The following is a 26,937-nucleotide window of genomic DNA, read 5'->3' as shown; positions in this document are numbered from 1 at the left end:
GATTAATATTGAAAAATGTTATTTTCATTAGTAAAATAAATTTTTGAATATACTTACCCGATGATCATGAATTTAAGGACCCTCCCTTCCTCCCCATAGAGAACCGGTGGACCGAGGAGAAAATTGAGTTCTTGTTGACAAGAAGTACTTGAGTACCTACTCACAGATGGCGCTGTTGTGTACACCCCCACCTGTATAGCGATCGCTGGCGTATCCCGACCTTAGATTTCTGTCGGGCAACGGAGTTGACAGCTACATGATCATCGGGTAAGTATATTCAAAAATTTATTTTACTAATGAAAATAACATATTTCAAAAGAATAAGTTATACTTGTATATATTTATATTGGGAAAATGTAGGGATTAAATTAATGGGGATTACATTATCAACTTAAGGTTAAAAATTGTAGATGACATAGTACTCTGTAGTGAATCATGGAAAGAATTGCTAAAGATGATAGAAGATTTGAATAGAAAAAGCAGAAATGTAGGAGTGAAAATTAATATGAGTAAAATTAAGATAATGTTCAATGAAAATGCAGAGACAACAAACAATGGGTTATGAATAAACTTCTTAGACAGACAATAAGTGTTTCCCCATGACATGAGACCAAAAATAAAAGAAGGATAAGCATGGGATGGAGGGCTGTTAATAAATAAAATGAAACTAGGAAAAGAAAATACCACTTTCTTCAAAAAGAAAAGTATTTAATCAGATGGTCCTACTTATGCATCAGAAACCTGGAGCTTTACTAAAGCCTTAGAACATAAGCAAGTCACAATTCAAAGAGCTTTGGAAAAAATGACAATGGGTATAAAATTAAGAGACAGAAAAAGAGCAACATGCATGCGAGAGCAAACAAAAGTACAGTAGAAGATATTCTAAGAACATGTAAGAAAAATAAATGGACATGGGCAAGACATTTAATGAGAATGACAGATAATAGATTGACTTTCAAGAATAATAGAATCAGTCTATAGATATTGCAAAAGAAGGGGGGAAGGAAGAGATGACAATGAATTGACGAACTAAGAAAATTTCCAGGTATAGAGTGGAATACAAAGACCATACACAGATGTGAGCTGAAGGACAAGTTGAAGCCTTTGTCCTGCAGTGGACTGGTTACAGCTGATAATGATGATGATGATATATGTATACACTATATGTCATAAAATCATTTAATATTTTTGCAGAAGATTCTTTATTTTTCTGATGTTCATGTACAGTATAATTTTCATGAAAATTACATGACATTTAAGGCATACTTCTGTTATGTACTGTATATTCTCTTCTAAGACTACTTGCTAAGAAACTTAAGTTGGTTTGAGAAATGAAAACCCAAAAAAGAATATTAAGTATCAATTTGTGAACTTATTCCTGGAGAATTTTAGACTAAGCCATTTAATAATGACTCCCTAAAAAATCTATTTTCCTAATAAGAAAATTTTTCGTTACAATGCTCCTGGAGGTTTTTTATGAGAATAAACTAATAAAATAGTACATTATATAAATTTTTCATAAATTAGAGTATACCCTATACAAATTTTTAGTCAGAACATTTTATATTGTTGGCATGGTGTGGATAGCGGAAGTATCATAAGGTCAGACGAAGAATACTGTATTTGAAGTTTTCACCCTATTGCACTCGCTGACATATGAAGCAAACAGTTTTAATGGCACAGCATTATGATTTCAAAGGAATACTTCATTGTTTTTATTGCTTGTTGGTGTTTTAGGTTTTATCAAATTCTAGAAAATCTTTGGTATTTATAATGCAAATTTTCCAGGTGTGGGAAGAGCAGGACCACATGAAAGCTGAGGACTTTAATCCAAGTACTTTCTTCCACCTTCATGGTGAGTTTTCACTTTGATCATGTTTTTAGGTATGAGAGTGAACTATGATAAAATGTAACATATTCGTCGTTTGAGTGCCAAGGCCTCCAAATAATTAGACAGTCAAGCCCTAGACTTTTTGTTGGAATCATTTTGCTTAACTCGGTACATGAACTTTTTAAATAAAGTATATTTTTATGAATAGAACTTACCTGGCAGTTATATATATATAGCTAATTATCTCTATTTCGGCAGAATTTTTCTAAAACTAGGCAACCGCCTTGTGGTGGTTGGGTGGTAACACCCGTTAAAGGGTGGTAGGAGGAATCATTCCCGTTTTCTGTTCTTCAGTTCATCTCTGCCGGCCGGATCGACAACACGTTGGTCCGTCATTAAGAGTTTTTCTTCGCTTTCCCTGCTCGGTGTACCAGTCTGCTTTTTTGGTGAAGTACTCTGATTTGGGGTTTTGGCGATCGTTGTATTTTGTTTTCTCTTAGCTTTTTTTTTGCTGTTTTTCATTATGAGTGAAAAGAGTCATTACCGTATCTGTGCGAATGAGGAATGTAAGGTGAGACTACCGAAAATGGCGGTAGATCCTCACACCGTTTGTTCTAATTGTAGGGGTTTTGTTTGTGCCCTTGATAATAGGTGTGGGGAATGTAAGGTTTTGGATGAGAAAGATTGGTTAATTATGAAGCGCTATGTGCGTAAGCTAGAGCTCGATAGAGTTAGGAGAGCTTCTAGGTCTAAGTCTTAAGTCTGTTAGTGGTAAGGAAGACGAACTTAGCGTAGATTTATCTATTGATCCTATTATTGATTCCTCTTTGGAAGTTGATCCTTCCCTTGAGGTAGTAACTCCTGCACCTCCTACAGGTTCCGTATCTACGGATGACCCTCGGTACGCTAGCCTGGCGGACGAGTTGAAGGCCATTAAAGAACAACTGGAGGCCTTTAAAGGTAAGGAAAGTGAAAGTGCTTGTGTTAGTGCAGTGGAGGTGGCGACTGACCGAATCTGTCATACCCCTAGGCCTAGACCTCTACCAAGCTCCCAGGACCGAGGGAGAAGGTACGTCGATGACCGAAAGGGGGTGAGAGGTACGTACCCTCGGTCAGCCGTCGCCTCAGACAGTCCTGTTGTCGATTCCCAGGCTGCTCTTGACCGTCACGGGAAAGACGTGTCGGATGTGTTGTTTTCTTCTCCGAATTCGTCCAGACGTAAATGGAAGTATGAAGCTTCAAGACCTACTAAGAGGAGATGGAACCGCGACGAACGGTCTCGTTCTTTCTCTCCCGGTTCTAGCAGTTATGAACCTTGTCCGTCGGAGGATGATTTCGACTCCGTGCCTGTGAAAAGGGCGAAGCCTGCTGCCGAAGATCCTCCCCCTTCTACGAGTGTTATTCGTCAGCCCCCCCCTTCGGGTCCGCAAGACCCAGCTGATGTTGCTAAATCCTTTATGTCTGTCATGCAGGAACAACTTTTGACCTTAGTACAAGCCTTTAGCCGCCCTCACGCCCAGTCTGACAGACGTAAAGACGACTCGTTGCCGATTAAGAAGTCTGCTTCTAAGAGAGAACGGAGTTCTTCTTTAAAGAAAACTTCTCCCTCTCTATGCCAGGATGAGGAATGTGTGCTTTCGCCAGGCGATACTTCTTCGCGATACCAGGGCGATACGTTTTCTCGTTCTCGATACCGGGACGATACCTTATCGAACGACGCTGCTTCTCGTTCTCGATACCAAGACGATACCGCCTCCCGTTCGCTTCGCCACGACGATACCTCCTCTCGTTCGCTTTGCCACGACGATACCTCCTCTCGTTCGCTTCGCCACGACGATACCTCCTCTCGTTCACGACGCCACGACGATACCGACCCTAGTTCTCGACGCCACGACGATACCGCCTCTCGTTCATGACGCCACGACGATACCGCCTCTCATTCTCGCCGCCACGACGATACCGCCTCTCGCTCTCGACGACAGAACGACTCTGCCTCTCGTTCTCGGTCCCAGGGCAATACCACCCTGCCTCTTCGGGACGATACTGCCTCTCGTCCCAAGGATTCTTCTAGCGCGGGACTCCAGGATGCAACCCGTCTTTTGCAGGATGATGCCTTTGATTTGCCCTTGTCGGGTTCTAAGGATCCTTCTTCTCTTTCGAAGGATATTGCAGATGTGGATCAGGACCTCGAGGATGTTTCTGATGACGATGATAATCCTGCGACGCTGTGGGAGATTACAAAGTTCTCTCTCGCTCCCTTCTTGAACTTTTTGGAGAGGAATTCCAACCTGCTGCCCCTCAATCTCCTCAGTCCCAATTTAACAGAAAGAAGGCCAAGAAACAGTCGGCCTTCTTCAAGATGAAGCTGTCTATCTCCGCAAAGAAGGCTCTCACGAAGATTGATGACTGGATGATGGAGCGGAGACAAACAGTTAAGACTTCCTTCTCGTTTCCACCAGCTCGTCTTGCTTCAAGAGCGGGTATGTGGTATGCAACTGGAAAACCTTTGGGTCTGGGAGTGCCTTCCTCCTCCAAGGGTGACTTCTCTGGTTTAGTGGACTCTGCTAGAAGGCATGCTCTCAACTCAGCCAAGGTCATGTGGTCGATGTCGGAGCTGGATCATCTCGTCAAAGGTATTTTTAGAGCCTTTGAGGTTTTTAGTTTCCTAGACTGGTCGCTTGGGACTCTCGCAAGGAAAACTGAACAGATGGAAGGATCTAGGGACCTTACCAGTATTATGTCCTGTATGGATAAGGCCCTCAGAGATGGGGCGAATGAGTTGGCTGCTCTGTTCTCAGCTGGGGTCCTAAAGAAGAGAGCTCTGCTTTGCTCTTTTGCTTCTAGGTCTGTTACCAATGCACAAAAGTCTGAGCTTCTTTACGCCCCCCTCTCTCAACATCTTTTTCCCGAGTCCCTGGTTAATGACATTACGCGTTCTCTGGCCCAAAAAGCCACCGAAGACCTTTTATCTCGTTCTGCTCGTAAGCCCTTGGCAGCCCCTCCTTCTTCTTTGAAACGGGAGGAAAGGAGATTCCAGCAGCCCTTTCGGGGCAGGACTACTTCAAGACCAGATTTTAGAGGGAGAAGGCAAGATTCAGGACCAAGATCTACCAGGGGTTCTTTCAGACCTCGCTCCAGAAAATGAAGTTCGTCTCCTCCAGACAGTAGGCGCAAGACTGTCAGGTTTTTGGCAGTCTTGGAAGAGGAGAGGGGCGGACACCTGGTCCCTCTCAGTCATCAAGGAAGGATACAAGATCCCCTTTCTGAAAAAACCTCCTCTCGCAGATGCTCCGCTGGCCTTAGTAGCTCGGTACTCAGATCCGGGGAAACAGAAGGCCCTAGTAGACCTTGTCAACCAAATGCTAGACAAGGGGGCGATAGAACCGGTTCGGGATCTATCCTCCCCAGGCTTTTACAATCGCCTGTTTCTGGTCCCCAAGAACTCGGGCGGATGGAGACCCGTCCTGGATGTCAGCGCTCTCAACGTATTTGTGGAGAAGACAAAGTTCTCCATGGAGACGACTCAGTCGGTGCTGGCGTCAGTACATCCAGGGGACTGGATGGTGTCCCTCGACTTGCAGGACGCATATTTCCATGTCCCCATCCATCCGACTTCAAGGAAGTACCTGAGATTTGTAATGCAGGGTAAGTTCTTCCAATTCAGAGCTCTTTGCTTCGGTCTCAGCACGGCTCCTCAAGTCTTCACCAGGATAATGGCGAATGTATCAGGTTGGCTGCATCAGGAGGGGATAAGGATATCCTTCTATCTGGACGATTGGCTGATTCGTTCACGATCGAGGGAGAAATGTCTGGAGGATTTACGGAAGACTTTTATGATGGCTCAAGATCTAGGCCTGGTCATCAACAGGGAGAAGTCTCAGATCAGACCGAATCAGACTGTTCTCTATTTGGGGATAGTTCTGAATTCAGTTCTTTTTCGGGCTTCTCCCTCTCAGGAAAGACAGACCAAGTGTCTTGTAAAAGTCAGAACTTTCCTGGACAAGAAGAGATGCACAGCGAAGGAGTGGATGAGTTTGCTGGGGACTCTATCCTCCCTCGAACAGTTTGTCTCTCTGGGGAGACTCCACCTAAGGCCTCCTCAGCACTTTCTTTCGAAGACGTGGGACAGAAAGATGCAGGAAGACTCCTTTTCCTTCCCCATTCCAACAGAAGTCAAGAATCTTCTGAAGTGGTGGCTGGACCCAACCTTGTTAGGGGAAGGGATCTCCTTACACAAGAAGAACCCAGACCTAGTGTTGTTTTCAGACACATCAGAGTCAGGCTGGGGGGCAACACTAGGAAGCAAGGAGGTCTCAGGCTATTGGGAAGGAATTCAGCTGGGATGGCACATCAACAACAAGGAGCTGATGGCCATTTTTCTGGGGCTAAAGGCCTTCAAGGACTTGGTGTCTGGGAAGATTGTGGAGGTCAACTCAGACAACACCACAGCTCTTGCTTACATCAGGAAGCAAGGAGGGACTCACTCTCTGTCTCTGTTCGAGACAGCAAGAGAGCTCCTTCTTTGGGCGAAGGAGAACAGGATAAACCTGCTGACGAGGTTTGTTCAGGGACAGAAGAATGTGAGGGCGGACATGCTCAGCAGGAAAGGGCAGGTCCTTCCCACAGAATGGACCCTCAACCAACAGGTCTGTCAGAGTCTCTGGAGGCTGTGGGGGAGACCCCTCATCGATCTTTTCGCCTCCAACTTATCCAAGAGGATCCCCATCTATTGCTCCCTAGTTCCGGACTGAGAGGCAATAGCAGTAGACGCCTTTTTGATGGATTGGACGGGGATGGACACTTATGCTTTTCCCCGTTCAAGATCATCAATCTGGTAGTCAGGAAATTCGCCCTCCTCGATTTGGGACGGATGATCCTGATAGCTCCGTTCTGGCCGATGAGGGAATGGTTCACGGAGGTGGTGGACTTGTTGATGGACTTTCCAAGAAGCCTCCCTGCAAGTCCAAATCTGCTCAGACAACCCCACTTCGAGAGATATCATCAAAACCCCCTCGCTCTCAATCTGACTGCCTTCAGACTATCGAGAAGCTCGTCAGATCGAGAGGCTTTTCAGCGCAAGCTGCGAAAGCTATCGCCAGAGCGAGGAGGGTCTCTTCGCAGAGGGTCTACCAGTCCAAGTGGGAGACTTTTAGGGCTTGGTGTAGGAAGCACAAGATTTCCTCATCCACCACCTCTGTGAGCCAGATTGCGGATTTCTTGTTGTACCTCAGACAGGACGCTAAGCTAGCTGTGTCCACTATCAAAGGGTACAAAAGTATGCTCTCTTCCGTCTGTCGGCATAGAGGCTTGGACTTGTCTCGCGATAAGGACTTACATGACCTCTTGAAGTCTTTTGAGACGACCAAGCAGACCCAGTTAAAGCCCCCTTCTTGGAACCTTGATGTGGTTCTTAAATTTCTGTGCACCAAGAGATTTGAGCCCATTTCACAGGCTCCCCTTAGGGAGGTTACCAAGAAGACCCTCTTTCTTTTGGCCTTAGCAACAGCTAAAAGAGTTAGTGAAGTCCATGCAATTGAAAAACAGGTAGGCTTCAATCTGAATGGGGCAGTTTGTGCCTTGAGATTAGACTTTCTCGCTAAAAACGAGAACCCTTCTAAGCCCTGGCCGAGGACCTTTGAGGTTCCTAACTTGACCAACCTAGTGGGTCAAGAGCAAGAGAGGCTGCTCTGTCCAGTACGAGCCCTCAAGACCTACTTGTCTCGCACGTAAAGTGTGAGAGGCTCTTCTAGCTTCCTGTGGTGTTCTGTGAAAGATCCTCAAAAGCCCCTTTCCAAGAACGCTTTGCCCTTTTTCCTGAGGGAAGTGATAAGAGAAGCGCATCTCTTGTATGAGGAGGAACACTTCGGACGTTTAAAAGTGCAAGCTCACGAAGTAAGGGCCATTGCGACCTCGCTTGCTTACCGCAAGAACATGTCGCTCCGTCAAATTATGGATGCGACATTCTGGAGGATCAACTCTGTGTTCGCCTCTCATTACCTCAGAGAGGTGAGGGTGGATTATGAGAAATGTTATACCTTGGGACCATACGTAGCTACGGCTTCTGTATTAGGCAAAGGAGTTACTACCTCCCCTCAACCTTAGTTTTGTTTACTTGTACATAGGTTGGTGTATTTTTTATTGGTTGTCTGAGGACTTTGACTTGTGTACAGTCACCTCAGTCTAGTTAGATAATTTTTATCTACTTTGCAAATGTTAGGTGGTTGGTTTGGTAAAGTTGCGGTTTTTTATTTTGGGCAATAGGTAGTCCTGAAGTCTAGTCAGATTGTTGGTCTCACCCCGTTGACAGACTCGATTGAGTGTTTTCAGCACTGCAGGTCACATCCTGGCTGACACTCCTAAGGGAAAGCGACTCAAGAGGCAGGAACCTTTGAAGTCAGCTACCTTAGCAGGTAAGGAATCAAGGTGTTTATTTACCCTACAACTTTTTTGGTTGTTTCCCCAATGATGTTACTGTCTATCACCCTCCTCCAAGTGTGTTAATCAGCTATGTATATATAACTGCCAGGTAAGTTCTATTCATAAAAATGGAGTTTTTATGATAAAACAAAGTTTTATGAATACTTACCTGGCAGTTATATATACATTCAAAGGCCCACCCACCTCCCCTCAGGAGACAGGTCGGGCATAGATGAACTGAAGAACAGAAAACGGGAATGATTCCTCCTACCACCCTTTAACGGGTGTTACCACCCAACCACCACAAGGCGGTTGCCTAGTTTTAGAAAAATTCTGCCGAAATAGAGATAATTAGCTATGTATATATAACTGCCAGGTAAATATTCATAAAACTTTGTTTTATCATAAAAACTCCATTTTTATTGTGTAGTTGAATACACTTCATTTCCGTTGATATATGATTTTGTATATTTTGTAAAATATTCCTATAGTAAATGAAGAAAGAGAAAAAAAAGCCAATTACCAGACTTATTGTGCCTAACGTGAGAAAAATCATACGTATAATACATCCAATGGCCCTCAAAGGGTTAGGGAAATTTTAATGTGAGTAGGATTCCAGATTGGTTTTTTTTCTCTTTCTCCATTTTTAAATATGTTTCGTGAGCTAAGTAATGCAAATTTATCTTTAGGTTTTGCCAGGATCATATAGGTGTTTGTTTTTTCTGTTTCTAATTCTTCACAATAAAAAATGATACTCATGAAGTACGCTAAATACTGGCAGATTTACGTCTTTGTAAATGCACTTAAAAAAAATTTTTGAAAAATTTTTGTCAGATATACGTTTTTGTAAATTCACATATAAAGTTGACGTCAGGGTTACGTCTTTGTAAATGCACCTAAAAAGTCTATGTCAGGGTTACATCTTTGTACATGCACCTAAAAAGTTTACGGCATATTTACGTCTTTGTAAATTCACCTAAAAAGTTTATGTCACAGTTACGTCTGTAAGTTCACCTGAAAAGTTTATGTAAGATTTACGTCTTTGTAAATTCACCTAAAAAGTTTACGGCAGTGTTACGTCTTTGTAAATGCCCTTGAAAAGTTGACGTAAGATTTACGTACTTGTAAATGCACCTAAAAACTTTATGGCAAAGTTACGTCTTTGTAAATGCGCCTTGAAAAGCCGACGTCTTTGTAAATGCACTTAAAATGTTTACAGCAGATTTACATCTTTGTAAAATCACCTAAAAATTTTACGTCAGAATTACATCTTTGTAAATGCCCCTGAAAAGTTGACATAAGATTCACGTCTTAGTAAATACTGTACACCTAAAAAGTTGACGTCAGATTCACCTGAAAATTTTATGTCAAATCTTATGTCATTGTAATTGCTCCTAAAAATTTCACATCTTTTTTTAATAGATTTGGATGGAAATGGATACTGGGACCAAGTAGAGGTGAAAATTCTGTTCCAGAAAGAATTGGACAAGTTGTATGATCCTAATGCCTCAGAAGATGACATGAATGAGCGTTATGAAGAAATGGAGAGGATGAGAGAACACGTGTTTAGGGAGTCTGACGTTAATAGGGATAATCTGATAAGGTGAGTATTATAGCTGTTTTGAAGGTAAATTTTCTTCCGTTTTTACTTGCTGAGATATTACACTTGTGGTAGAAATGCATCTGAAAACAGTATGAAGGGACAGTCTTGATAATTTTTTAATATGTATGTAATAAAACTGGGATAACGTGTACAATTAATCAATTTTTACCTCATACATTTCATATTATACCCAAGATATGAAAATTTACTATGCCGAACAAAAAATCACACTAGAATTCACCAATTTGGAATTGCTGCCATGATACGTTGTAAAATCGTCAATTTATTTTTTTTCCAAAAATTTCTTAGCTAAATATAAGGTGCGTCTTACCACTTGTAGCGTCTTATGACACGGGAAATACGATACAGTATTTCCTTGTTTCCTTTCCTCACTGGGCTATTTTTCCTTGTTGGAGCCCTTGGGCTTATAGCATCTTGCTTTTCGTACTAGGGTTATAGCTAAGCTTGTAATAATAATAAAATAGCAGTTGGTTTTATATAATAAGCTGGATACTGTATTCCCACAGCTTTGATGAATTCATAGAGCAAACCAAAAAAACAGAATTTGAACAAGATGAAGGTTGGAAGGGACTGGACGAACAGGAGATTTATTCGCAGCAAGAGTACGAGGCTTACCAGCATCAAAGAAATGAAGAAATACATAAGTTAGTGGAATCTGGAGCTGTGAGTATAGACACTTCTTGTTTTTATTTGCTTTTGTTTTATTGTCTTGGAACAGATATGTAGCTGTTTTTTTTTTTCAGTATTTAATTTCATTAGTTTGATATCTATTACTGTATTTTCAAATTGGTTCATGAACTAATATACAGTGCATACAGTTGGCAGACACTCATGAAAAATATGTACTGACTAGTAAAGGGTGAAGGGTAATATTTTGACTGTTTTGATATTTCTATATTTGAAGATACAGTTCATTTAATTTTTTCACAGTTTTTCCACACATGATCATTTATGTTTGCAGTAGGATTTGGGGGAGTGCTTTTGTAAAGACATAATTATTTCAGTTTTATCAAGATTTTATAATCCAATTTGGTGATATCACTATGTGAGTTATTTGACTTCTAAAGTTATTCAAGACAGTATAAACTATAATTGTATTTGGAGAGTATGGATTTTACAATGTTAGTTTAATCCAGTAGTAAACCTACACTGGTACTATTAGAATATGAATTAAGAAATATTTTTTTTATATAAATCCACCAGTTTACTATATACCGTTTGGCAATTAGTCTAGTCCTCAAATACTCTGAAAGAACACTTGCCTGGGTATTTATGCATCCAAGCAGATCCAGCCGTCTGTTGAAGGTTTACTTGTCTCCTTGTCGTACCTGCACTTAGTACAAGAAGTACGGGAATGGATCGTGTTTATTAAATAGTTTAGCTTAAAAAAGTAAACTTAGCTTTAGTTATATTCATGGTCGATTACATTTACCTGCGTAACAATTTGGGCCCAGCTGCTTCCTCCGATCGCCTTGGTGACCGCTGAGATAGCAGCAGTAGGAGATTCAGCATAGGAAGTTTCATTGTGGTTATAATGGGGGAGGGTGGGCTGTGGAACCCTAGGAGTACCAAGCAAACTCGGCTGAATCCCTCGTCAGGCTGGGAGGAGCAAAGAGAAGAAAGTCCCCTCTTTTTTTTTTTTTTTCATGTCTGCTACCCCTCAAAATTGGGGAAGTGCGTTGGTAAATAGATAGATATTAAACAGAACAGAATGTATTAGTAGACACATGGTTGTTAGGGGTTAGTTGTAGTAGCAGAGCAATCTCTACATCCTCTAGTAGCAGAAAGGCTTCATACCCTGTGGAGCTTCCTGGGGATCTACCTGTTTGCCATGCAGCTGAATAGGAAACTCCATGTGTTCTGCTTCCCCATTCCGGATCCACTGACGTCGTTGAGAAACGCCTTCCAACACTTATGGGATTATCTAAACGTGTATACCTTAATGCTGTTCAGCCTGATCCATCCGGTAATCAACATCATTAGTTATGCCAGGAATCTTAATGACCCTGGCACTCCCAGATGGCCTCAAGCCGAGTGGTATCCTGATCTTGCTCTTCTGTTCGAGGTCCCGAGAGAACTATACTGTACCCCTGCGGCCCACACTTCTCTGTCAGCCGCACTGGCAGAGGTACCACCAGTCCGTGGAGTCGTTAGCACTTCATCGGTGAAGACTCTCCAGCATCTCCTCTGAATGGAAGGCTTTTCTCGATCACTGCACAGGAGATGACTGGGTATCTTAGGAGGTCCCCTACAACTGTCTATCAAGCAAAGTGGGCCATCTTCTACAATTGGGGCATTTCTTCAGTCAGAGCAACTCTGGCACAGATCGCGGATTTCCTCGTCTTCCTTCGCTGGGAAAAATGTCTCTCATTCACGGCTATCAAAGGTTATCGCTTGGCCTTGAGTATGGTCTTCTGACTGAAAGGCCTAGATCTCTTTTCTTCTTGGGAGTTATTTATGCTCGTGAAGAGGGTTGAACAGTCTTGCGCACCCCACACCTCAAGCCCTTATGCATACCCTGTTTGAGCCTTTGAGGAGGTCAGATGGGGATCTGGCTCTCAAGATTTTTTCTTCTATCTTTAGCATTGACGAAGAGTTGGTTAGTTGCATGGTCTCTCTTATGCTGCCCCACTCTGAAGGGAGGAAGGTCTCCTTTAGTTTTGTGTCAGACTTCGTGGCCAAGACCTGTAACGTGGCGGCACATAATCCCAGGTTCGAGTCCCCCATCCCCTCCCTTTGGGAGGTGGCCTGTAGCAATCGAGATGAGATACTCTTGTGTCCTGTGAAGGCTCTGCATTGCTACCTCAATTCTGAGTGTCGGAGATTTTTCTTAAGCACTGGTACCTCCAGGAAAAATGTGTCAATGAACATGGTCTCTCTCTGGCATAGTGGGAAGATCTGTAAAGCTTATGCCTCGACTGACAGGAGAGTTGAGGCGCCAGCCAGGACTAGAGCTCACAATGTCAGGAGTATTGGCCCCACCCTCATTTTCATGAGTAATCTGCCAGTGGGTCAAGTGTTGAAGGCTGGTGTCTGGAAGTGACAGACCACCTTTACAGCCTTTTACTTGCAGTAGTGTACTTAAAAGTCCCTTGACACCTTTGTGGTTGGACCTGTGGTGACTGCCCAAGTTGTTGTGTAACCAGCCCAGCTCCCACATGGGACAAGGATACATCTCGTCTATGGTAACGTGTAAATGTAAGTATGGAATGAAAGTTAGTATAACTGGCTCTTCAAATTAATTCTTAGCCCCCTTTCTTGCTTAGAGCTCATACAGCTCAAACATTGATCACTTCCAAGGAAGAAATTGAATCTTCAATCGTTTGTTCCAGGGGATTTCCAGCCTACGAAGCAGTGAGCCTCCCTAATTAAAGATCAAGAGTTTGTATGTTTTGTAGGAACTTATCACATATTTTAAAAGTAATCCTTTAATGAAACTTCCCTCCTCAACCCCCTCTCTCAGTCCTAGCTGAAAGATCAAAACGAAAGTGAATACGGTAATCCCTCGCCACATCACGTTCAACAATCGCGGATTCGGTACATCACAGGGTTTTTTTGTTGAAAAATAAAAATTGGCAGCTGTATTGCAGAAAGCAGCCATGTTTCATCTTGATTTGCGAAAGAAACGGCTTCTCGGGTTGCCATACAAAGAGAGCAGCTTGCTCTTCTACCCACTGGAAGTCAGACAAGGCACGTGATTGGTTACCGGCGCAAGATCGACAAATCAGAGCACGAGTGTTTGTATCAAGTGAGCTGATTGGCTGTACATCATCACATCCTTTCCCACTCGGCAGTGGAGTAGGTGATGACGCTAGGCCACATAATTAAGAATGAAGGATTCGCTGACATAAGGGAAGGAGACGTGGACAGCCTTATCGAGGCCCATTCAGACCCGCTAACAGACGAAGACCTCCTTGAAATGATGAAGTCAGCGAGTGAAGAAGAGAAAGATGAAGAAATGAATAAGATTGGCCTTACTCTGGAGAACCTGCAGGAAATGTGCAACATGGTAAGGGCATTGCAATGCTTTGAGCAAGAAGTCAATGAGAACATGGTTTGAGCTGTCGAGTTTTGCAACCGTGTTGGTGGGGTTATGGCAACAAAAGAAAAAGTAACGACAGCAACTACCCATCACCATGTTCTTGACAAAGTTTAGAAAGCCAGTTACACCATCAGTGCCTCCAGTAGAAGAGCCTTCTGGTGAACCTCGACCCTCTACAAGTGGAGTGAGAGCTTCTGTGCCTCTCTCTCAAGCATATGACGACGACCCAGCGCCGATATCTGATGATGATGAGGCGCTTCCAGAACTGCTTTAAAGGCCTCATTATACCTGAGCAGTAACACCATCGTCAACATTCATCGAACTGTACAGTTCTGTCATCGTCATCAGCCTTGTCAATGTCATCAGCTTTGTTATCGTCATCAGCCTTGTCATCGTCATCGTCTTTATCGTTATCATCATCATGGCATTTGCAGCGTCATAGTTGTCATTACAGCTGAAGATACTACTGTCATTGGCGAGAGTTAGAACACCATACTATCGTATGGTATGAGAGAGAGAGAGTGCGTGTGTGTGTGTGAATGGTTTGTATGCAGTAATTAAAAATTGTAGATTTAAGTAAAATATACGAGTGAGTCAATGTATATTATTTGTAGATTTATTTAGGATATTTGTGTGAATGTAGTATACATTACAGCACTGTACTGTAATGGTTTTATATTTTAAATACAATAGATTTAAGCATAATATACTGTACATATTCTGTATATAAAGTATATATATACATACAGTATTTTAAACATTCTTGTACTCACACACACATGCAAAAATTACGGGCGAGGGACCCAATCCTACTTTGTGGATTTTCATCTATCGCAGGGTGTCCGTTCCCCATCAACCACAATAAATGAGGTATCACTATAATATCTGACTGTAAAGGGGGACGAGGCTCCTCACCCTGCTCTCTACTCGGTTGGATAGCTGTTCGTTATGGAACTCTAACGATCGATTCCAGCTCGCATTAAAACGATATCCCTAATAAAAGACACTTCTTTTGTATGGCTAGGAAAAATACAAATTACTTCAAAGATTTTTTTTAATTTTTTGTGATGCTCCCTTTACTTTTTTTTATCAAGGAAGATAATTAAGTTATATCACTCTTCTATTAAATACTATGGTGTAATTAAGTAAATCCTCTTGGAAACTGTTGATAAATGGAAATTGTTAAGAAAGGAACTTTAAATGTAGCGTAAACTGTGAGAAAAAATACACACAGAAGAAGTGAACTACTATTAGGGACGCTTATTGACATGGATGCATACATAGTCATTTGGGAGTGTTCTTCTTTTGGAAGGCTAATGTAAACAAAAGGTTCTGGTGAAATAAAGAAATTTTGAGCAAAGATTTATCACAAAGGTTTATTAGTCCATAAATTGAAATGAAATTTATGAACAGAAGGTTTGTTGTGTCTTTTCATGTCATAATCTCAGTCCTACTGCAGACATACACCTACATTACAAGCACTATACATTTCGGCAGTGTGATCGTGCATATGATTATGTAAATTTAATCATTAATCACAGTGCTTTTGTTGTGGAATTAGATATCTGTGATGGTTTCAAGTCCAGTGCAAGATTTTATTGCTGACTTGCATTGATTGAACACAAAGCACATTTTGTAAGTACTGTTTGCAATACATTTTTTTTTTTTTTTTTTGAAGTGGCTATTAAGAGTAGCAGCTTTGATTGATATTTCAACAAGTGTATAACCTGAAACATTCTGAAAAACAGTTAAAAGAAATGTGCTTTGTGAGTCCTGCTTGCTACCTGTAGGTGTGAGGATCACTTGGTGTTGAGTGATATGTTAAGCATTTCTTCACCATTAGATCCCTCCCCCACCGGGGTACTATGGCGGTCCACAAGTCCACCCAGCTGTTTACCAAGGTGGACCCCATCCAGGTCTCCAGCAGCCCATACATGCTGGAGGAATACCACCACCTCAAGCTGCCCATGCTTATGGGGTTCCACCCCAGGTTCACCCAAATGCAATTCCCCATGGTTACCAGCCTCCACAACAGGTATATCAGGCTCATCCACAAGCTTATCAGGCTGTACCTCCAGGTTACCAGGTAGTACAACCTGGTCAAGGGTATTATAATGTACCTCCTGGTCAGCCCATTCCCCCACAGTACCAGCAGGTACCGCAAGGGATAGTAAATAATCAGGCTATAGGTCAGAGTCATTCTCAAATTCCTCAAGAGTCACCATATAAGGTTTGTTCTCTATTCTTAAAATACAACATTTGCTTGGGTGGATTAGTTACATGGGTTGCTCACCTTTTGACACAGTGGCAAAAGCCATCTAGAGCTGTTGGGCACTTGACTTGATGGGCATTAATATTTCGGTGGTAAAGGTAAGAATGTTCTTTTCTAGCCCTCTCAGCTTTTCTAATTCTTTGTGTATTTTATAACACTACCAAACTTGTTGACCTTTTCTAAGGTGAAATCTCAAAATGAGTGTGAATATGTATGTATGGAAAAGTGGACTCTTCACTTTTAGGGTTTATAAAGACAATCTGACGAAGTTCCTTAGATATAAATGATTTGTCTTGCATAGTTTCATTTTTTCCTATTTAGATTTTTTATTTTGTTTATTTATTAACTCGTATCCCTCAGTATTTAGTATTTTATGATGTCAAAAGAAATTATCTTTATTTTTAGGCCTCTTTTTTCATGAATTTGAATATTTGTAAATAAACCCCATGAATTATGTTTCTTTTGTAAACTTTGCGATCTTTTTCACATCTGTTTTATCTGTTGACTGTGATATGTTAGAATCGTTTTATTATTTTAGGTAAAAGTTTTGCATCTAATGTAATCATTAATGTGATATAGTAAAGATGTTTATATCCTTAAAGAGTCTTAGTTTAAGAATGTGATATAAATATAAACAACACTAGTTATGAGATAGTGATGAAAAGTCTCCATTTATTTGGCGTGTTAATAATGATTGGTGATAATCCAGTTCACTTTTCTTAACTTTCTTAGATGTTATATGCAATTGGGTAAAATACATATAACAGAAAACAGGGTTTTCAATATTAATCTTACCCGATAATCATGTAGCTGTCAACTCTGTTGCCCGACAGAAATCTACGGTCGGGATACGCCAGCGATCGCTATTCAGGTGGGGGTGTACACAACAGCGCCATCTGTGGTCAGGTACTCTAGTACTTCTTGTCAACACCACCTCAATTTTTCCTCTGTCGTGCCTCCAGCTAGACCTACATGGATACGCTGTTGATTCTGGAGTTATTGCTCACGATTTGGTGATGTATTTGCTCTAGAGTTTAGCCTTCGCTATTCAGGAAGCTATATCGTTAGCTTAGCAAGTTTTTGGAATTAATTTGATTTAATTTTTTATTTAGTTTTGGTACGGAGGGAGACGAAGAGAGTATGAACTCTCTTTCACTTTTAAATGGCCGACCCTTCCCTTAGACGGAAGTGTTGGTGTCGAAGAGAGTATAGACTCTCTTAATTTTGCTTAACAAAGTTATAGATTTATTTTATATCTCTCCGCCTTTTATAGGCCTCTTTGATTAACTTCCTTTTATTATAAACTTATTAAAATTAATTTTTATATTTGTTTATATTCGACCTTTCCTAATAGTAGGCGGTCTTTTCTTGAACCGAAGTTAATTAACATTGAGCCCGTCATTTCATTTTTACCTGTTAACATATTATGCTATTTTAATGTTTTTGAAAGAATTTCTTTGATAGTCTTGTACTGTTTTCAAAGTTGAACTAACGTTTTGTTTTGTCTCTGCAGTTGTTGACGTTCAGAACGTTCAACTTGCGCTTTATCGTTACGATAGAGAGAGAGTCTATCACGGTGTCACGTTGCAGTAAGAGTAAACCGATTCTAGCGTTTTGTTCATTCTTTCTTAGCTTAAATGGTTTTAATTCTAATAAAGGAACTTTTTATTTGGGAAACCTTTCAGTTTTTTTCCTTTAACAATAATATGTTTTAACGATATATATAATTGGGCTCTTCTCTCAGGTGCTAAGTCAAGAGAGAGAGAGAGAGAGAGATAGAGACGGAGGGAGAGAGAGGAGGATAAACGTTTCGTTCAAGCGGGTAACGTTGTTATCGTTTTTGCTCTTCTCCCTAGTCTCTTTAGGGGAAGAAGGTAAACGTTTCTAGAGTTTTATTCTTGTTCTCAGGCTTTATGCGGTGAGAGATTTTAAACGTAGTTTATTTGATCTAGTGTTTAGTCTCTTTTCCAGCCACTGAATTATTTATCTTTCATTATGTTTTTCTGTTAATTGTAATACTGTTTTCGCAATTACTAACTTTTAATGAAGGATAGAATTGCGTGTTTCAGGTACAAACCACTTAAAGTTTCGAGTTCAGTGAAATAAGTGCAAACAGAAAATCAAAAGTGATAAGCGCAAAGTGTTACAGTGTTGCGTTCGAGGGTTCGTCTGTTCGTGCCAGTTGTTCGCCTAGTCTGGGACCTCTTACAAGCTCCCAAGCCCAGGGGAGAAGTAATGTCGAAGGACTTATGGGTTCAGCAGGCCTTGATCGACGAACAGATGTTTCCCTCCGTGGTTTCGGGTGTAACCAACTCACGTAGCCGACGTGATCACCCCACCCACACAAAGACGAGAGAGCCCATTTATTCCTCGTCTGCGGAAGAGGTTTCTCGCAGAAACCATGGACCAAATCTTGCAGCTTTTAAGTGCAAGTCGGTCCCTTCCGCGCAAGTCCAACTCCTAGGTGGTGCCATTAGCACTGGGTCAGTTCGGACTTGCTGCAGTACGACAACTGCACACCTCCCAGAGAGGCAAGGTGGTATCGCAACAGACAGTAACTCCGTCTGTTGCCGCACCAGCTGTTTTAGACCCTCAGTTTCAACGGACAGTAGCTCCGTTTGTTGTTGTCTTTCTTAAACTCTAGTGGTCTATGCTGCTGACAATGCAGTCTCAGCTTGCGGTGTTGATGCAGGAGTTTCAGGCAGAGAAGGTTAACACACCTCCTCCTGCGAGCGCTCCTCCACCTCTACGCAGTCCAGCCTGCCAGACGTATGATGTTGAGGTTCCTCAAACTACCTCCATGCGTGAGCTGCCGCGTTGGGAGTTGCCAGATACCAGCTCTGTGCAGCAACCTCCACTTTCCTTGAGGCAGGAGCCTCTTGCCACGCGGCAACCTCCTCAACACTTGAGGCAGGAGCCTTATGCTTTGCAGCAACCTCCTCTACCCTTGAGGTAGGAGCCTCATGCGTTGCGACTACCTCCTCCATCCTCGAGGCAGCAACCTCTTGCGGTGCGACAACCTCCACCATCCTCGAGGCAGCAACCTCAACTCCACCTCTGCGCAGTCCACCCTGCCAGACGTATGATGTTGAGGTTCCTCAACCTACCTCCACGCGTGAGCTGCCACATTGGGAGTTGCCAGATACCAGCGCTATGCAGCAACCTCTTGCGTTGCGGCAACCTCCACCATCCTTGAGGCAGCAACCTCAACTCTTGCGGCAGCCACCTCCACTCTTGAGGCAACCTCAACTCTTGAGGCAAGAGCCTCAACTCTTGAGGCAAGAGCCTCAACTCTTGAGGAACCTCATGCTATGAGGCAGCCGCCTCAACGCATGCAGCAACCGCATTCTCACAGCATGAGCCTCTCTCTGCGCAGCGTCCTCCTCAAATCATGAGGCAGGAGCCTCATGCTATGCGGCAATGGGCTCTCGTGGCATGGTTGGTTTCGACCTGGCCTTTCATTAGAAGGGGCTAGCGTTCGATCCCAGGTAGAAATTTATTTCTATTTGAACATGATGTTGTGTTGATATTTATCCATATTGACTCATTAGGGGTAATTTGAATGAATTACTACCAATTGTGTCACGTGGTGGCCCGGGGAAATCTGGTAAACTCGCTGGTATAGAGACTGATGTCTCACCAGGTAAATCCTCGGACAGCTAGATTAGGGTCAGGTTCAGATTTCCTTTTAAGAATAAATAACCGCCTCAACCCATGAGGCAGGAGCCTCATACTATGCGGCATCCTCCTCAACGCATGCGGCATAAGCCTCATCCCTTGCAGCTTGAGCCTCATCCCATGCAGCATGAGTCTCATACCATGCAGCATGAGCCTCATCCCATGCAGCATGAGCCTCATCCCATGCAGCATAAGCCGCACGCCATGCAACATGCTCTGCTTACCTTACAGCATGCTCTACATACAGCATGCTCTGCATACAGCATGCTCTGCATACCTTACCGCATGCTTCTCAGTCACACATCTTTGGTTGTTGCCAACTCACTAGACTGTCAAGCAGTTTCATAACGTTGCCTTCTAGTCTGCTGCTTTTGCACCAGTGAAACCCTCACTGAGAGAACTTAGCTTTTCTCGGATATGGTTCCTGTAGATGAGAAAGTGCTATTCTCCCTCCTTCTGATTTTCCCTTGAGGACTCTGTCATTTGGAGAGGAGCCTTTAGCTACTTAGCCTCCTATGGACTTTTATTTAAGCATAGCATGCTTCCAGGGAGGGTAATGGTTCCACTTCAGTCGCTAACCCCGTCTGTTACCACACCTGCTCCCATAGACCTTGAGCTGTGTTGCAAGACATGCAGTCCAAGCTTAGTCCTTGCTAGAGGATTTTTTGTTTACGGAGTCAGTGTGTCACTGGGAAGACGTTCAACAACCTTATCGGGTTGCTGAGGCGGCAACCTCAGCAACCCGATAAGGAGTTGTCTGTACGACCCAGACAGTCTAGACAGCTTCGGGTTGTCACTGTACTTCCTCGCTTCCCCATGGTTGACAGTTCACTGACTGTGCAGCAGTACCATGATCTTGTGTCCGGCTCCGTCAGACGACTGGCTTTTAAGAGCTCCCACAAGTCGTCGCTGTCTGGAGATTCTCAGATGGACTATGGATCTGACCAAGGAACTGGGCCTCCTGGTCAATTTTGAGGAGTCCCAGCTCGTCCCATCCCAGACCATTGTCTACCTGGGTATGGATCTTCAGAGTCGAGCTTTTCGGGTTTTTCCGTCGGCCCCAAGGATCTACCAAGCCCTAGAATGCATCCAGAGCATGCTGAGAAGGAACCGATGCTCAGTCAGGTAGTGGATGAGTCTAACAGGGACACTTTCATCGCTGGCCCTGTTCATCGTGTTAGGGAGACTCCACCTCCTCCCCCTTCAGTATCATCTAGCTGCTCACTGGATAAAGGACATGACGCTAGAGACGGTCTCAGTTCCTGTTTCCGAAGAGAGGAGGTCTACTCTCGCGTGGTGAAAGAACAGCTTTCTTCTCAAGGAAGTCTACCTTTGGCTGTTCAGAAACCCGACCGCCGTCTCTTCTCGGACGCATCAGACACGGGCTGGGGTGCGACTTTGGACGGACAGGAATGCTCGGGAACATGGAATCAGGAGCAAAGGACACTTCACATCAATTGCAAGGAGTTGTTGGCGGTTATTCTGGCCTTGATAAACTTCAAGTCCCTCCAGCTTAACAAGGTGGTGGAGGTGGACTCTGACAACACCACAGCCTTGGCTTACATCTCCAAGCAGGGAGGGACTCATTCGTGGAAGTTGTTCTAGATCGCAAGGGACCTCCTCATCTGGTCAAAAGATCGAAAGCTCACGCTGGTAACGAGGTTCATTCAGGGCGATATGAATGTCATGGCAGATCGCCTCAGCCGGAAGGGTCAGGTCATCCCCACAGAGTGGACCCTTCACAAGAATGTTTGCAGCAGACTTTGGGCCCTGTGGGGTCAGCCAACCATAGATCTGTTTGCTATCTCGATAACCTAGAGGCTCCCGTTGTATTGTTCTCCGATTCCAGACCCAGCAGCAGTTCACGTGGATGCTTTTCTGCTGGATTGGTCCCATCTCGACCTGTATGCATTCCCGCCGTTCAAGATTGTCAACAGGGTACTTCAGAAGTTCGCCTCTCGCAAAGGGACACGGCTGACGTTGGTTGGCTCCGCTCTGGCCCGCGAGAGAATGGTTCATAGAGGTACTGCAATGGCTGGTCGACATTCCCAGGACTCTTCCTCTAGGAGTGGACCTTCTACGTCAACCTCACGTAAAGAAGGTACACCCAAACCTCCACGCTCTTCGTCTGACTGCCTTCAGACTTTCGAAAGACTCTCAAGAGCTAGGGGCTTTTCGAAGGAGGCAGCCAGAGCGATTGCCAGAGCAAGGAGAACATCCTCTCTCAGTGTCTATCAGTCTAAAGGGGAAGTCTTCCAAAGCTGGTACAAGGCCAATGCAGTTTCCTCAACCAGTACCACTGTAACCCAGATTGCTGACTTCCTGTTACATCTAAGGAACGTAAGATCCCTTTCAGCTCCTACGATCAAGGGTTACAGAAGTATGTTGGCAGCGGTTTTCCGCCACAGAGGCTTGGATCTTTCCACCAACAAAGATCTACAGGACCTCCTTAGGTCTTTTGAGACCTCAAAGGAACGTCGGTTGTCCACTCCAGGCTGGAATCTAGACGTGGTCCTAAGGTTCCTTATGTCATCAAGATTTGAACCTCTCCAATCAGCCTCTTTTTAGGACCTCACATTAAAAACTCTTTTCCTCGTGTGCTTGACAACAGCTAAAAGAGTAAGTGAGATCCACGCCTTCAGCAGGAACATAGTTTTCACATCTGAAACGGCTACATGTTCCTTGCAGCTCGGTTTTTTGCTAAAACGAGCTTCCTTCACGTCCTTGGCCTAAGTCGTTCGAGATCCCAAGCCTGTCCAACTTGGTGGGGAACGAACTGGAGAGAGTACTTTGCCCAGTTAGAGCTCTTAGGTACTATCTAAAAAGGTCATAACCTTTACGAGGACAATCAGAAGCCTTATGGTGTGCTATCAAGAAGCCTTCTTTTCCAAGGTCTAAGAACTCAGTTTCTTACTAATTCAGGCTTCTGATTAGGGAAGCACATTCTCATCTGAAGGAAGAAGACCTTGCTTTGCTGAAGGTAAGGACACATGAAGTGAGAGCTGTGGCTACTTCAGTGGCCTTCAAACAGAACCGTTCTCTGCAGAGTGTTATGGATGCAACCTATTGGAGAAGCAAGTCAGTGTTCGCATCATTCTATCTCAAAGATGTCCAGTCTCTTTACGAGTACTGCTACACCCTGGGACCATTCGTAGCAACGAATGCAGTAGTAGGCGGGGGCTCAGCCACTACATTCCCATAATCCCATAACCTTTTAACCTTTCTCTTGAATACTTTTTATGGGTTGTACGGTCGGCTAAGAAACCTTCCACATCCTTGTTGATTTGGCGGGTGGTCAATTCTTTCTTGAGAAGCGCCGAGGTTAAAGGTTGTGATGAGGTCCTTTAGTATGGGTTGCAGCCCTTTATACTTCAGCACCTAAGAGTCGTTCAGCATCCTAAGAGGACCGCTACGCTCAGTAAGGAAGACGTACTTAATAAAGGCAGAGTAATGGTTCAAGTCGTCTTCCTTACCAGGTACTTATTTATTTTATGTTATTTTTGAATAACTAATAAAATAAAATACGGGATACTTAGCTTCTTGATTAACATGTACACTGGTTTTCACCCACCACCCTGGGTGTGAATCAGCTACATGATTATCGGGTAAGATTAATATTGAAAAATGTTATTTTCATTAGTAAAATAAATTTTTGAATATACTTACCCGATAATCATGATTTAATTGACCCACCCTTCCTCCCCATAGAGAACCAGTGGACCGAGGAAAAAATTGAAGTGGTGTTGACAAGAAGTACTGGAGTACCTGACCACAGATGGCGCTGTTGTGTACACCCCCACCTGAATAGCGATCGCTGGCGTATCCCGACCGTAGATTTCTGTCGGGCAACAGAGTTGACAGCTACATGATTATCGGGTAAGTATATTCAAAAATTTATTTTACTAATGAAAATAACATTTTATGCACATTCCGTCTGTGTGCTGTCATTATCCCAGTCTTTACATTTGGAGAGTTTCCTTTCCAAGTTCCGAGACGTGGTGGGTTGTAAATTTGTAGCTTGAGGTATTTATGTGGGTTGGTTGTTGTTAATGATATTCTATATAGCGTGAATGGCTTATTTGAGTGTATGTCATTTAAAAAGAAAGTATGTAGTACAGTATAGCGAGTATTTTACAAGATTTCGAGACAAACTATGAAAGCAAGGCATAAGAGAATATATCAAGAAATGTATGTGTGAGCAGATGAAATGTTTAAAAAAATTTTGATTGATAATCGGACTTTTTATTTGTCATATCAAATTATTTTCTAACCTCAGATGCTTATATAACGACTGCAATCTCTCTCTCTCTCTCTCTCTCTCTCTCTCTCTCTCTCTCTCTCTCTCTCTCTCTCTCTCTCTCTCTCTCTCTCTATGTCAGAGAATGTAAAGCATTATTTAATGTTACTGCCTTTTATTTAAAGCATGCTCTTTCATTGACAACTAATGAAAAATTAAAAAGATAAGCTTGTAATTTGTCTTTTTATTCCAATACTTTTCATTAATTGGAATTCCAAAATTATAGAAGCAGATGTTACGGTTAATAAGTCCTATAAATTTTATCGATCTGGTAATAATTTAAGTAGCGCATGTGATTTTTCATCACAAATACACACACACGGTATCTTTTTCTGTTTCTTCTATGCATGGAGGGATAATTTTTTGAAAGGCCGCTAGACAGTAACCAAGCTTCTAATTTCTTCATTGGTCGTAATTTAAGGAGTTTGCAGGATATCCCATTGATTTGAAAGTTTGTTTTTTTACAAACTTAGGATAACTTAAAGAATCCTGATGAGATAATTTTCCTAATTTTGAAAAACAGGTTAGGTTCATTTTGTAGAAAACATATTGCTAATGTTTTCTCCCAGAATTAGTTTAGTTATTCCGTGTGATTAAGGCCAAATATGTAAATATTTTAACAATATACAGGTTCCGGCAGTGGCTACTGGGAGTCAGCAGCAGCCTGTGGGTGGACATCCAATTGGAGTTGAGCCTGCTGCAGGCCAACCAGTTCCAGCACAGCCTATAGCTGGCCAACCAATTGCAGCTCAACCAATTGCTGGTCAGCCTGCAGCACAACCTGTGATGGGCCAGCCAGTAGCAGCTCAGGCTGCACCAGCTCAGCCTGTACCAATACAGCAGGTTGCTGCCCAGTCGGAACAAGCTCAGCCCATTCCTGGTCAGGCTGCACCTGCACAACCTGTAGCCGGACATCCAATTGGTCAACAGCAAGTTATAAATAACATCCAAAACAATGCAATACATTAGCATGGAATTAAGTATTTAACCTATCGCGGAAGAACCGTTTAGTGTTTTAAATATACAGAATGTCCCCAACCTACTAACATTCGACTTACAAACATTCAGATACAAACAATTCAAACTAAAAATAACAAATATAAGACAAAGAAATACAGTACTGTAATAAAACAATGAAACCCATCTATTTGTTGACTTTTGTAGCTGGAAATCGTAAGCACGGGATTCAGGTTAGGTTCTACCATAGGTCAAAATTTAACAAAATTCAAATTACAAACCGCTTCTTGGAGTCTATTAATTTTGTAAGTTGAGGACCCTCTGTAATTGTAAAAGAAAGCATACAAGATGATTGGTTTACCTTTAAAATTCTTTTTGGCTTCGGACATTTTAGCGTATGCAGAAATAAATAGGCTATGTTTATCCTCTTTATCATCTCTCTGTTTTATTGGACCATCTAACATCTATTTGTTTTGGGAAGCATTTTATAAAATCTACGTACAGTAATTAAGGTTTCCAAAATGATTATTCTTTTGAATTGGAAATTGAAGAAATAGTTTGTGAAATATCCACTTATGTACTGTACTTTCAAATTGATAATAAGTTTAAGATAAAGCTGTGGAAGTTGCTTGTTCATATTTAAATATATTGTGAATTTTTATATTTTTGTTATCGTTATTTAGAGAATTTCAATTGTTCAAGATTGGTCATTAGGAAGGTCATGTTCAAGTTATCATAATACATATAAGCACACATATAGAAATATCTACTGTATATAAACAAAGGTATTCATGACGAAAATTACGTGAAAAGGTTAGTGAAAACATTTGCGTAAAGTGAAGTTCTATTTGAGATGTAACATTACAGTACAATTAGCTATTCAGCTCCAATACTTCCTTCTTAAACTTAAAAGTTCTTTGATCCATAGCTTTGCTTCCTCAGAGCTTCATATCTCATCCTGATATTTCTACATTTTGTGCATGAATATATGCATACCTAATAAAGGAAGTGCTAAGTGGCATTTTGCAATTTATAATGAGTAAGGTATAGATAAAAGGAAATTAATCGTAAGGTCTTGAATGTAAAATTAAAAAAAGACGTTCAACTTTCATATTCCTTTTAACTTTACTCACCGACAGTTAAAATTTAACGCTATACATCAAATGTTACGAAACATGCCACAATTGATACTTTTTTTTTTTTGCAGAATTTAACATTGTACATCAGATATTACGATGCATGGCACAATAGATACATTGTACAGAATTTAATAAGGTTTTTTTTATGACTGCAATGATTAGAAGACCATATATAAAATGCAGAAAGTAGGAGGACCACGTAGGGATTCAAGGAGGCAGAACATTTTTTGTACCTTAAAGTATAATAACTTTACAAAACAAGTAAAAAAATGTTTAGCAACAGCACAGATGATGCCAAAGATCTCTAGCCTCTTGGTAAATAAGTGTATCCTCTAAGTAAATGTTGCAAAAATTCCTGTGCTACTGTACACAGCATAGTAAGAATTGTTGGGTCTTTCCTTTTACAAAAGAAGGAATTATTGAGAAATATTTAAAATTGAAATGGATTGGCCCTTTGCTGTAAATGTTCAAAAGCATTTTATATGGAAATAGCAAGACAAAGATAAGTAGGAAGGCTTAAAAAAACAGAAAGGGAAGGAAGAAAGCCCTAGACTCAGTAGGAAGTTAGTGCCCAAGTAAAACTCATAAAATGAAAACTTTTACAGAAACTTTGATTATAATTGATGAAATTTTTCTGTCGTTTAGATTTATTCTTTCCTAATTCGTGTTTTTTAATTTTC

At 42.0% G+C, this 26,937-nt stretch overlaps 1 protein-coding gene across 3 annotated transcripts in view; it reads left to right on the top strand.

Annotated features, from left to right (window-relative positions):
- Window positions 1–26,001, top strand: part of LOC137629535 (nucleobindin-2-like) — a 70,392-nt gene extending 44,391 nt beyond the window's left edge. For 2 of the 3 annotated variants that reach the window (XM_068360946.1, XM_068360947.1), the window contains exons 7-11: window positions 1,789–1,855; window positions 9,671–9,851; window positions 10,379–10,535; window positions 15,758–16,144; window positions 24,792–26,001. In XM_068360946.1, the coding sequence (XP_068217047.1) occupies window positions 1,789–1,855; window positions 9,671–9,851; window positions 10,379–10,535; window positions 15,758–16,144; window positions 24,792–25,130 (1,131 nt within the window). In that variant the 3' untranslated portion in view covers window positions 25,131–26,001. The remainder of the gene's footprint in view (window positions 1–1,788; window positions 1,856–9,670; window positions 9,852–10,378; window positions 10,536–15,757; window positions 16,145–24,791) is intronic. The other variant, XM_068360948.1, reaches the window with a different exon arrangement.
- The last annotated feature ends 936 nt before the right edge of the window (window positions 26,002–26,937 follow it).

Source organism: Palaemon carinicauda, chromosome 37, assembly GCF_036898095.1.
Source record: "Palaemon carinicauda isolate YSFRI2023 chromosome 37, ASM3689809v2, whole genome shotgun sequence".
NCBI lineage: Eukaryota > Metazoa > Arthropoda > Malacostraca > Decapoda > Palaemonidae > Palaemon > Palaemon carinicauda.
Note: the sequence above shows the minus strand (reverse complement) of the source record. Positions and strands in the feature narration are given on the sequence as shown.